This window comes from Kryptolebias marmoratus, linkage group LG8 (genome assembly GCF_001649575.2).
Source record: "Kryptolebias marmoratus isolate JLee-2015 linkage group LG8, ASM164957v2, whole genome shotgun sequence".
NCBI lineage: Eukaryota > Metazoa > Chordata > Actinopteri > Cyprinodontiformes > Rivulidae > Kryptolebias > Kryptolebias marmoratus.
In genome coordinates, this window is record NC_051437.1 from 11194070 (window position 1) to 11207103 (window position 13034).

Genomic DNA, 13034 nt, shown 5'->3' on the forward strand with positions numbered 1-13034 from the left:
GCTATGTGGTCCTTATGACAATATTTTACAATGTAAACACTTTGGTTATTGTTTTTGTTTGTGGCGATGGTGAGAATTTTCTGGTTTCATTTTAGAGCTTCTTTTGTTTTCAGGCAGCAACTATAATCTTCAGGTCCAGCTATCATTTCTGAAAGGTTTCTCCAAACATTTTCCTCTCTGACTCAGGTTGAGTTTAATAATCTCATCAAATGAAAAGAGGCCGAAAATATCATCTGCTCATGTCCAAAACCACTGATTTTGATCACGTTCTGCCATGAGGAAGACAAACAAAAACTATTAAAAAAGACAAACTTAGCAAATATGGGAGGAAGATGTGTGTTTTGTAGCAGACAATGGTTTACGTCTATCTTTGACCTGTAAACTCTCAGGAACAGCAATTATAGACACAGCTCTAAGCTTTAATGGCAAAGAAAGTTACAAGATAAATATAAAAAAAAGAAGTAATAAGAATTTTTTGCTGTTTGATGCCAAATTTGGCAATTGTTTGTAATAGGCTGGAGTCAGATAATCTACATCTCGTTCCCTTAAAAGAAGAGCAGTTATCCTGACAACTGCTCAGTGAGCTCTAATTGTAATGTTGTAGTTGTCTTTTATAACAATGGGATAGTTAAAGGAACAGATGCATTGTGCAAAATGCTTTTTGTAAACCTGAATCAGAGAGAGACATTTAGGCTGAAATGTTTCCTAAATGCTGCTACAGCTTGAGTTATATCTGAGATCCAAACAGCCTCTCTGAAACAAAATCATTACCGGCAGCGTCTCAAACCCAAATAATAACCGCAGCGCTTGGATTGAACTCATGAATTAGGAATGGCGTTGGGTGGATTGAGCTGAGCTGCGAGGGGGCCAAATGAAGCTTTGTTAATATCACTAAATATTTATCACACTTGATGAAAGATGCATCACCCCCGCTCCGCGTACGCCAGCCTAAAAAGGAGCAGCTCCTCATCGGCGTCATTAAAATTCCTGCCGCATAGACTCCTCCGAGCCCCCGAGCGCTTCTTATCATAAATCACATAAAGAGTTGTAATCACTGCAGGATCTGGGTTTATCAATTCAAGCAAGACTTTCCCCACGTTTGAGGGCTCAGACATCCTCCTGTTCTTTTGTTTCGTCTTGTGTACCAAAGCTCTAAAGTTTTATCACTTAGCTTCAGTCAGTTTCTGCTCCTTGAAAAAGCTAAACGTAGTGAATTAGTCAAACGGAAACATTGCCAAGTGTTTTGTGTGCTATTCTTGTGTCTTCCTGTTATTAGTTTATCGTTTTGTTTTATTTTTCAGTTATCGGGCTTTTCTTTTTCTGTCTGTGAGGCTGACACCCTGTGTACTTTTAAAACTCGACTTAAGACTTTCCTTTTTTGATAAATCCTATAGTTTGGGTTTCCTGAGCTCTCCCTTAGCTCTGCTGCTATAGACTGCTGGAGGACAAACTGGCATTTCCTCACTCTGCTGCTGTTTTTACTCTCTCTACCCTCCACATTGGTATTTCTAATTATTTCTAACATTAATGTGTTTTTCTTTGGTCCTGCTGGAGATTTCTTCCTGTTAAAAAAAAGAGTCATTGCTTCCCACTGTCGCCAACATGCTGCTCAGGATGGCGGATTGGGAGGAAATGGAGATTCAGTGCAATCGGTTGGCTTATTTAGATACATAACTTTTACTTATTTGTATTTTATAATGTACTGAATGTGAATGTTTTTCATATAGTGCCCTGGGCTGACTTTACTCGTTATTTGGCACCAAATAAATAAACTGAATTGTTGAGAATTATTCTTTGATAATTAAGAAAGAACATAATCTAACAAAATCCGTTTGAATATACAGCCTGGGGAATTATTTTTGGTGATTCCTATTATATACAGGAAGTTGGAGAAGTAGCGGTTTAAATTTCCCATGAGCCTTTGCTTCAAAAGGAAAGCAGTAACTTCAGGAATTGTCTAATTTTAGTTATGTAGCAAGAATTTAGACAGATAATTATTGTAACGTGTGTTTCTTAGTTCCATTGTTGGTGTTGGTAAGATTGTTGCTAATAAATTAGCACCGTGATACAAGTGTTGGTACCAATTCATTAAATTCTGCCTGAGTCGCGCGCTGCTGCTTTCGGTTTGGAAAGTTCAAATCCCGCCATTCATATTTTTATTAATGTTTATGTGTTAAATGAAAAGACAGGAGGTGACAGGTGAACAGCGGCGGAGCTTCAGACACACACAGCAGAGGAGGAGGAGGAGGAGGAGAAGAAGGAGAAGAAGGAGGAGGAAGAAGAGGAGGAGGAGGAACCAGCCTGCCCTCTCACGACTCAGCACGGCTCCGGACCGGACTGCTGTAACCCGCGGAAGGAGCAGAGGAACCTGTTCGCAGCGGAGCGGCTCCAGACGGCTGCCTGCAGGAACCGCGCGTGGGGATGAAACACTTTGTCTGCATGGATGTAGCGCGGTGATGGACTCTCCGCTTCTTGCACCATAAGTCTGTTTTTTTTTTTAATATATACACTTCTGCGCTTAAATCCTGACCCCGACTTGTATTATTTTAGACGCTTAAAGGTTTGTTTTTTGTTTTGTTTTTTCTTCGTGAATGATGGCGACAGAGCAGCATCAGGTCAAAGAGTGGTCCTCTGCTCGGCTGGACCTGCTCGGAGGGAGGATGATGGTGGTGGTGGTGGCAGTCTACCCCACCGGTGAATGAACACTCGCCTCAGTTTCTCCGCCGTCCTCCCGCGCGATGGATCTGAAAGTGGAGCCGGAGGAGCTGGACTCGAGCCGGCCTCCGCCCGTGGAAGTTTTCGCGCACGGCTCGACGCTCCACGGCGTCTCGCACATCTTCACCTACGAGCGCTGCTGCGCGCGGCGCCTCCTGTGGCTCCTGTTCTTCCTGGCCTCGCTCGCGCTCCTGCTGTACGTGTGCGTGGACCGGGTCCACTTCTACCTGGAGTACCCGCACGTCACCAAGCTGGACGAGGTCGCGACCCCGGCCATGACGTTCCCCGCCGTGACCTTCTGCAACCTGAACGCGTTCCGGTTCAGCCGGATCACGCGCAACGACCTGTATCACGCCGGGGAGCTGCTGGCCCTGCTCAAACAGGGGTGAGACGCACGCGCACACGTACACATGCGCACAGAGGACAGGCCAACTCCAGCTGTCCAAACCTCCCCTTTTCAAAATGAGCTTAAACTTACACTAAAGTGCACTTTAGACGTGAAATCTAAAATTTTCTCTCCTTTTTTTCAAGACACTTCACACAGATAGCAAAACACCTCAGCTCTTTTGCAAAATGAAACATTTTTGTTAAAAAAAAAAACAGCAAAAAAAATACTGTATTTTATCACCACACCAAGCAGCCATTGTTCATATAACCTGATTCTTTCCCCTCCCTTGTAGCATTTTCTTTCCTCCTGGTTGTTGTGAGGGATGCAGAAAAAGGACAAAAATAAAGTTGACGATCCTTGCAGGGCGATGAAAGGACTCATCGCTGCAGGGATGCACGTCGCCCGCCGCCTTTCGTGCCAGAGTTTTACACTAACGTCGTCCTCTGTTGAGACGTAACGGGTGGAGCCATCACCTCACACGTGGTGGTTACAGCTCGGAGCGCGTGCTGGGAATGACTCTCAGCTGGTTGTAGCTGTCTGAGCCGTAGCCCCTTTCTGTGTTTGGTAATGTCGCTTAACTGGGGCGGCCATCTTGTACTGCGATGGCTCCGATCGTTACTTCCTACAAGGTTTCGTCAAAACTCACCCAATGGTTTGATCAGGTGGTCTGGTTTTGGGACCGAGTTGACGCCAAACAGTTTTAATGTCAAACACAGATACGAGGCGATCAGAATATGTGCCGGGGACCAGTCTCAGCTACTCCCACACCCAGGTTTAGCTGAGTATCTGTACAGCTGACTGAGTTGTAGCCGGTTTTTTGTGTGTTTTCCAGGGTCGGTTAGCTGTCAGCCATCTTGAACTGTGCTGTTAATCAGTTCTAGACGCACATTTAAGGATCACTTTGAGAGTTTCGCTAAAATCTATCTTGTGGGTCACGACATATTTTGCTAACAGACACGGGAAACAAACATTTCCACTCGCCTTCGCCTGTTCCTGCTTCGTCGCAGAGCTTCGGCCTGACCCGGGACGCGCGGTGGAGGAGCGTCACCCGTTGCCGCGGTTATTTAAGAAGTCAGGGCAAAGAAGCGTCGCAGCGACAGACTCGTGGGTCTGCGGCAGATAAACGTGTTCGGCTCATATCCGTCACAAATCTAGGCTGCTGTTTTGCTACGTCACCGTGAAATTCTGCTAACTGCGGGGAAAAAAGAGCTGTGTAAGCAGTTTGTTGGAATCCATTGCAAACATTGAATGAAACCAGATCACTTACTGGAGCTACTTTGATTTCATTTCTTCATCTTTTTTTTAATTTCCAGTTCATAATGGACCATTTCCAACTGCTTCTTTTCTACAAATTGTCACTCTTCCTCCAGTAAAGATGTCCGGACTCGATCCGCTCCCCCTCTCCTCTTCAACGACCTCCAGTTGTTTCTACCTTGTTGACTCGTTGGGTCGGAGAGAGAGCTTCTCAGGCTTGAATTAAGCGAGGCATTAAAATCAGAAGACTCCAGCTGTTCTGTCCGTGCAGCTGAAGGCTCTGGATACTGGTGTGTGTGTGTGTGTGTGTGTGTGTGTGAGCTGAGGATCAAGTCTTGTCCAAGAAGCAGAGGAGGAAGAAGGATCTCACAGAGAGACAAAAGGCTGTCTAATCTTAGCTTTTTGATTGTTTGCCCTTTTAGTGCCATAATACTTCTCCAAATGTCAACAGAAGCAGAAATAATGAAGCAATTAGATGTTTGTTTTTTTATTTTTTAATTTAGCTCTCAGCAGTGTGTCAGGGGAGGAAAGTGCTGGTTGTGTTGGAAATTGCGGTCAGAAGTTTATATCCTCTCATCGTGGGCAGGAATGTTGAAGGAATTTTGAGCTCCAAATGATTTAAGTGATCCGTCATTTGTCCAAGTTCAATTATTCTTTTAAAAACAAAAGGTGGGTGCACAAGTTTGAATTTAATCTGGATTTTCTCTAATTCACCCAGCAAAATTATACACACAGACTCATATTTCAACTAATAATAGCTTAAATGTCCCCTCATCACGAGTTGCACCACCTCCACCACAGGCTTTTGAAATCCTCCATCAAGCTTCTGGTGTAGATCTGGCTGGAGGTTTGACCATCTGATCTTCTTGGCAGAATTAGTAGAGTTCGTTTAAATTGGTTTGTTTTCTGGAACAGGCCTGACTTGCTCTCTCCAGGTTGGATAGGAGGTGCTGCCTCAAGTGGAGAAGTATAAGTATCTCTGGGTTTTGTTCCCGAGTGAGGGAGGAATGGAGCGTGAGATCAACAGGCTGATTGGTGCAGCTTCTGCAGTATTGCTTAATCTGTACCGGTCCGTTGTGGTGAAGAGGGAGCTGAGCTGCTATTGGTTGTTTTGCGTTCCTACCCTCACCTGTGGTCATGAACTTTGGGTAGTGATGGAAGGAATGCAATCGTGGATACAGCTGGTCAAAATGAGTTTTCTCTGCAGGGTAGCAGGGCTCTCCCTTAGAGACAGGAGAAGTTCTGTTATTCAGGAGGGACTTGGACTAGAGCTGCTGCTGCTCCACATCGAGAGGAGCCACTTAAGGTGGTTCAGGCATGTGTAAGGATCCCCCCTGGACGCCTCCCTAGGGAGGTGTTCTGGACATGTTCAACCGGAGACCCCGGGAAAGACCCAGGACACGCTGGAAAAACTTTGTCTCTCAGCTGGCCTGGGAAAGCCTTGGAATCCTCCTGGAAGAGCTGGAAGAGGTGGCTGTGGAAAGAGATGTCTGGGGTTCCTTGTTCAAGCTGCTACTCCCCTGGAACAAGCAATAATGGATGGATGGATGGATGGATGGATGGATGGATGGATGGATGGATGGATGGATGGAAGCTTAATATAAACCTATTTTATCTGCTCTGAAACCAGTTTTGATGTACGTTTGGGATCATTGTCCTCTTGGAACACCCAACTGTTTTCAGCTTTCAACCAATGTCCAGCTGCTGATTTGAGGTGAAGTTGAAGACCACCTCCTTTATCATTCCACTTTGTGAAATGCACCACAGCATGACACTACCACCACCATGCTTGGCAGTTGGTACAGTGTTCTTAGGTTTGAAAACTTCACCTCAATGACTCCAAACATACTTCTTGTCCCTGTGGCCAAATCTTCGTCTCATCTGACCATAAAACCTTTCTCCAGGAGGCCTTTGGCTTCTCCGTGTGGCCAGCTGCAAGTTCCCATCAGGCCTTTGAAGCAGGAGCTTCTTTCTCTGTCGACACCCTCTCAGTCCATGGGGAAGGTAAACTGGTTCCACTGTGGACAGAGACATGGAAGGGCTTGAGCCACGGTGGATCCTGAACCTCCTTCCTCGGACTTCTTCATCGTTCCTAGTATTGGTCGATGCCGTATGTGCTGACAAACACTTCCTTTTTATGCAGCCAACCATAACCACTAATGAGACGCCAGCAGGCTTTGATCTCGTCAAAGTTATAAACTTTCTAGAACCTTCAGCTCCACTTATTAAAAGCTTTAGATCATTGGTCTCCAACCCTGGTCCTCGAGGGCCACTATCCTCCATGTTTTCCTTGTTTCTCTGCTCCAACACACCTGATTTGAATCAGGCTTCTGCAGAACATTAAGAGGTAATTTAACCACTGAATCAGGTGTGTTGGAGCAGAAAAACAAGGAAAACATGCAGGATGGTGGCCCTCGAGGACCAGGATTGGACACCCCTGTTTTAGATGAACATATGCATTTCAGCCTTTACGTATAGAACTATAATGCAGTAAAGATTAGAGAAAATCAACAGTACACTGAAGCTTTTGCACCCATCCACACATACATATACATACAGTTCAAATAATTAACTTGAAGCTCAGAATCACTGCCGTTCATGCCCATAATGAGTGAATGTAAACTGTACAATAAAAGGTATGAGCTCTGAGGTCAGATGATGTGAACTTCGGACTTCTTTATGTTGATTTGGAGCCAATTTTGCGCATAAATCTTAAAAAATGAACACTTTTGTCTACTTATAAACAATTTCCATTTGGATTTATCAACTCGAACACACCTGTTAGCCTCACATCTGAGGCTGCGTTTCACAAGGAATGTATTTTTTTAATATAATTTGTCTTCAAAGTTGATCATCAGAAGCTTTGTGCAGGTTCTCTTTCCCGTGCGCTCGTCTCGTCAAAAAGGTGTTTCAGTGCTCATTATCTCGCCTCCGTTGTCAAGCGCCGATGGCCCTCTTAGCAGTTCTCCCTCTGGCCAGATATGAAAGTACTCGTGGCAAATCCATTTAAGATCGTTCTCAGCCCCCCTCTCAGGTGTTCTGGAACCGTTGGTTTGGGAAATATCTTGTGGCGTGATATTTATGGCTGAAGGGTCAGCCTTCGCCGTGCTCGTCGGCTCGTACCTGTGGGATTTTGCCTCATAAGTGCCTCCTTGGCAGGTTTGTTCAATATTCAATCAGTGCGCAGGCAGTCTCTCTCTTCAATTATGGGGTTTTCAGTAAAAAAAAGGGAAAAGGAATCCTTGCCTCTGTCTGTTTGGGCTTTAGCCTGAACGAAACCTGCATTTATAAAGTACTTTTTAAACCAAAATAAGGCAATTACTGGTATAATGTTAGGATTATAACAATTTGACCATTAGATGTTTCTTTGTCCTCGTAAAATGGAAACAAAAGGAGAAAAAGACGTTTCAGTAGCACGTACACACTTCTAATGTTACATCTCTTTGTTTAACACAACTTTTGTATTTCAGCTTTATAATCCATAAAAATGTTTTATTGTATTAACAATGTTTCACGATCAATAGCTCATGTTCACGTGGAGGTTCCACTCATACCAGAAATCTCTAAAAGGTCTTTCATTTGTTGCAGTGTTTAAATAATAATAATAAAAATAAAAATAATGATAATAAAACCCCTGCATGCAGTCTGCTCTTGGGTGAGTCCATTAAAACGGTGACATTTTTTAATAAAAGCCTGGCGGGAGATCACAGCGAGGGCAAAGAGCGGCAGCGTTTACAGCCGCGCTGACCCCTCTCGGTGCAAGGCAGCGGGCTCACGTCTTTCTGAGCTCCGTTAAATAAAAAGTAAATGTCTCGGTGCCGGCGAATAATGCTGCGTGTGATGTGGCTTCTCCGGCGCCCCGCTCTGCTGCTCGCCGCCTTTTATTCCTGGTTTTAGTTGAAATATAAAAGGCCGGCTGGTGGTCCAAACGGATTACAGACCCAGAAGTGTGACCTAAACCCCAACTATCCGTGATATTGCGGGGAAAAAGGGCTGATTTTGCCACCATTGATCAGTGTCGAGTATTTTTTTGTTATTTAACTGAAGCATAAATGGTACAAATTACTGCATAAACATGTGATCATAAACTACAATTCGGTCTTTAGTTCATTTATAAAAGATGAAGCTGCGCCAGAAGTGCTACAGCTAGCTGCCACTGCTGTGTAGAATCCTATGGAAACTAATTCACACTTCCTGAAGGGATACGCGTCACCTGCTGCCTTGCATGCCAAAGGATGTGGTGGAGATGACTCTCAGCTACTACCACGCCACATTGGAGCTCAGCGTTTGGAAAATTAAAGCTATTAGTGACTTTGCTAAGGTGGATTAGCTTTGGTGGCCATCTTGAATCACAGCCTGCGTAAACAGAAATGGATGGGTTTCAGTTTGCGAACCTTCACGTGTCTGCGTGGGCGGCGTTCAGGGACCACCCCGTTTCCGGAAATATCATCAGTCCGGTGGAGGACGTGGCTAAAATAAGGGACACGTATATCAGATCCAGACTTGGGGATGTGACCTTTTACTTGTGGCCTTAAACACAAAAGCTTGTTGTTAAAAAGAAAGGCCCTTTGTGGCCAGGCCAGCTCAGGATGTGGTCTGAGTGATTTGATCTCGGTGAACGGACGCCTTAAAGGAGCACTTCAGATCTCTTCATGCGGGGTTCTGTGGAGACATTATAAACATTTAATATCTTCTTTGAACCACCGCAGCTCAGAGAAGCTATCAGCTGTAGTCCACGTGGGGCCAAGGCCACAGTGGATTTCTGCCGTCCTAAAGCAGCTCTTATCTCAAAGATTTAAAAGCGGTTTGTGCTTTGTTTTCTTCAAGCTGGACATCATTGTTGTTTTTGAATTACACCGTTATCACCATTAAAAATGGGCAGTCATGTTCTGTGATTCTGTCTGTTACCAAAATATGTCATTAACCAGTGAACAGCTTTTAATGAAACTCTCAGAAATAATTAAATCTACGTCTACAACTGGTTAACGTTCGGACTCAACCCGATTCAAAATGGCTGCTGCAGCTAATCCACCTTAATCCTACAACTCAGTCTGTTTTACCAACATTGAGCTCAGTATTGGCGTTTTTGCTCAGACTGAACCCCAACAGCGCCGAATGATCTCATGAGATCCTTGTTTGAAAACTTCATCAGGCAAGAAGGTGGCTCGTGTTTATCCCTTCGAGCAATGCTAGTTTAATTTTCTCATATAATAAAGAATATTTGCGAGGACAAATTGTGACTGTCGCACAACTCGTGGTGTCGATGTGCCTCCTGCGCTCCACCGATCAGGCTTGTAACCTTGGGACGTTTTGATCACGGTTGTAAATTTGTGTTTTCATAAAACAAATCTGCATTTCTGTTCAGAAAGAAGAAACCACAAGTGCAAATGTATAAACTCTTCAGCTTGTTCAAGAATTGCCGAATTTCTAGTCCTGCACAACTGTCAACTAATATGATGGAGTCCTTACCCCACAGCAGCCACCCAGACTGGGTCCTCTCTCCCAGACGGTGTCCCAGCAGACACCGTCAGCTTCTAGCCGGGGAACGCAGCGAACCAATCATTTGAAGAGCCGGGTCCAGTTCAGGCTAAGACTGCAGAAAGTGGCACATCATTTGTTCCCTGGGCTTTGCGCTCCGACACATCCGGTTTGATTGAACGCAGTGGTTACTGTAATACGACGCCAAGCCTCAGCCTTAATTTGATGAGGCCCAAATTCCGAGGCTTCATTAGTGACTGGATCTCAGCTGCTAAATGGTGTTTGTGCAGCTGCTTGTTTTAGGTTTATGGGCTGCGACGCTCTCAGAGTCAAGTAATGGCGCCTTGATTGAGTTGGAAATGTTTGTCAGTGTTCGGGTTCAGTCCATCAGGAAGCTGTCGAGACTGTCGGTAATCTTCGTGAAGCTCAGGGCGACAGTGAGCAGTTAACCGCCTGCGTTTGTGCTTCTGTTAGCAAAATACCTCATGAGCTACTGGATGGATTTTAATGAGATGAGAACTTCTGAAGTCAGTCTGACTCAAGATGGCCGCCCAGCTTACCCACCTTAGGAAACACAGCTGTAATACAGTCAGTTTTACAGATACTGAGTGAAATTTTGGGCTTGGTAGTAGCTGAGAGTCGTTCCCCAACTCTGGCGACAGGAATGCTGGGCCTTTAATTATAACTTTCTTGAATTATTTATGCACCTTGTTAGCTGAAGTGAGCATCTCAGGTGGAAAAGGCGGGGGGTTACCGTGTTTGTTCATTTATGATTTGAACACTAACACCGGCATTTACCGTTGATTTCTCTGCCGACAGGAAAGATCCCTCTCCTCCTTACCGTATGCCGGAGCTTAATAATTTAATCAGGCTCTGTGCTGAAGGTGTCATTTAGTTTGAAAATTCACATTAAACTTTAACTAAATGTTTCTCAGCCCACGCAAGCTAGTCAAACAAAATTTAGGAGGCGCCAGTCGCCCACAAACAAACACATCTTCTTCTTCTTTTTTTTTTTAAGATTTAGATAAGTCAGACGTGAGTTGAAATACGACACAGCCCTGAGCTGGTGCTCTGACAGTGATTGGACCGCCGGGTTTATGGGCCTGTGTCTGGACTTTATTATGCACTGTTCAATAAATCGCTGCACTCTGGTAATGTCTCCCCATTTGGGAGGCGGCAAATGTCACAAGGAGGAAAAAAAAACCCATTGTGTACAGTTTTATTGTCAGTTTTCTGTCCCGTTTGATTTACCGTGAGAATGAGGAGTCAGCGTTCACACAGAACGAAATCGACCTACTTCTTCATGTTTTGTGCTGTTTTAGTCATTCATACATCAAAATGTTCAGCTCATTTAGGACACGGGTGCGATGACTGTTGGTTTTTGTAACTTTTATCCATCCATCCTTCCCGGGTCGCGGGGAGCTGGTGTTTATCTCCAGCAGTCACTGTGTGACACCTTGGACAGGTCACAAGTCCATCACAGGGACACGTAGAGACAAACGAGACAAACAACCGTTCACACAACAGTTTAGAGCAAAGGTGCTTTAGCTAGTGTTTTGCACTTTTAAAGGTAATTTTCTGCTTTTTTTTTTGTTTTAAAGGTTTTTAGCTAGTGTTCTGCTTCTTTTAGCTTTAACAATTAGCTTCCATGTTCAGCTAATTTCAGCACTCATTCAGCGCTCTGTGGATTTTGCAGAAAATGCAGTTTTTGTAGTTCAGAGCAATTATTTTTAGCTCCGGTTGATTGATGCAAATTTTCACCAAAACAAGCTCATTTATTTATTTATCAGGGTGACATTTCTGCATGACGATGGCGCGCTGCAGTTTCTGAATGTTTTTCTCTGTCCCGTCAGGCACGAGATCAGGGACGTTCACCTGGTGGAGGAGAGCGTGCTGGAGAGCCTGAAGGTCAAAGCCGACTTCCACAACTTCAAGCCCCGCCCCTTCAACATGCGGGAATTCTACGACCGCACGGGCCACGACATCAGAGACATGCTGCTGTCCTGCCACTTCCACGGCACCGAGTGCAGACCAGAGGACTTTAAGGTGGTGAGTCTTTTGACCCAACGGCAGGCCGATGGCTGACGGCTCTGCCTCTTGCAGCTTCAGGTGCAGCCGGTAAATATTTAAATACTGGACTGCAAATATCTGGGCCAAGCCCTCTTCTTTCATAAGCTGGTCAGGGTTTGGATTTATAGAAAATCCGAAGAGTGGAATATGTGTCGGAGAGATCCTAATGCTTCTCAGATGGTTTTTTAACCATTTTATTATCGCCCGATGCCATGGAAAGCTGGCAATCATATAGCCTCTATGTGTGTGTGTGTGTGTGTGTTAGCAAAATACCTCATTAATCAGTGGATTGATTTTACAAAACTCATCCGAATCAAGATACAGCTAATCAGCCTTAGCAAACCGAAAGTAAATGGTGACTTTTAAAGCTGTTGAGCTGAGATTTGGTGTGGTAGTAGCTGAGACTCATCCCTAACTTGTGCTCTGAGCATTAATGGGTTGTGCAATATTCATTCACGAGTTGGTATAGATGGCAGCAGGCGCTAAGGATCTCTTCAGGGAATTCTAGTTTAATTTACTCTCTCTTGTACGATAGTCCAATCCAACCAAGCCACCTGAATCACCTGATCTAATCTAGGTTTATTTATTGTTATTATTTTATTATTCTAGGTTTATTTATCAGATCAGATGGCACTTTTTTGACCTCCAGCAGGGGAAGTTTACAGCAGCAACACGATCACGCAAACAAGAAAAAGGAAAACAAAACAGACAGTATCGAAATGAAACAAAACGGCGTTTTAAAAAAGTACAGTATTAATGATGTGCTCCAAAATCCAACGTATAGAGAATAACTTCTCCACATCGGTCCCTCAGTGTTGTTTGAAATGTAGATATATTGCTCAGGTGGGTAAAACTAATAGGTCGTATTATAGCAGCCGACGTGATGGAGTGGAAAATGGGAGGGCTGCGTTCGAGCTCAGCCTCACTTCCTCGTTTGTCCAGACTTTCCTCCCACCTAAATTCATACATTAGAAATCACTGAGGGGAGTTCCAGTTTTCACCGACTCGCAGCTGACTAGAAGAGCGAGGCGACAAACAGCCCGACCGACTGTGAAAACTCCGCTGGCAGCGTCTGAGTGGCGCCCCGCGATCACAGATGGGACTGAGCAACAGCTAAAGTCAGCACCCC

At 44.6% G+C, this 13034-nt stretch overlaps 1 protein-coding gene across 1 annotated transcript in view; it reads left to right on the top strand.

The window, feature by feature from the left end:
• The first annotated feature begins 2153 nt into the window (after positions 1-2153).
• Positions 2154-13034, top strand: part of LOC108232063 (acid-sensing ion channel 1-like) — a 56709-nt gene continuing 45828 nt past the window's right edge. Inside the window, exons 1-2 of the mRNA XM_017409615.3 lie at positions 2154-3100; positions 11689-11884. Coding sequence (XP_017265104.1) covers positions 2739-3100; positions 11689-11884 — 558 coding nt within the window. The 5' untranslated portion in view covers positions 2154-2738. The remainder of the gene's footprint in view (positions 3101-11688; positions 11885-13034) is intronic.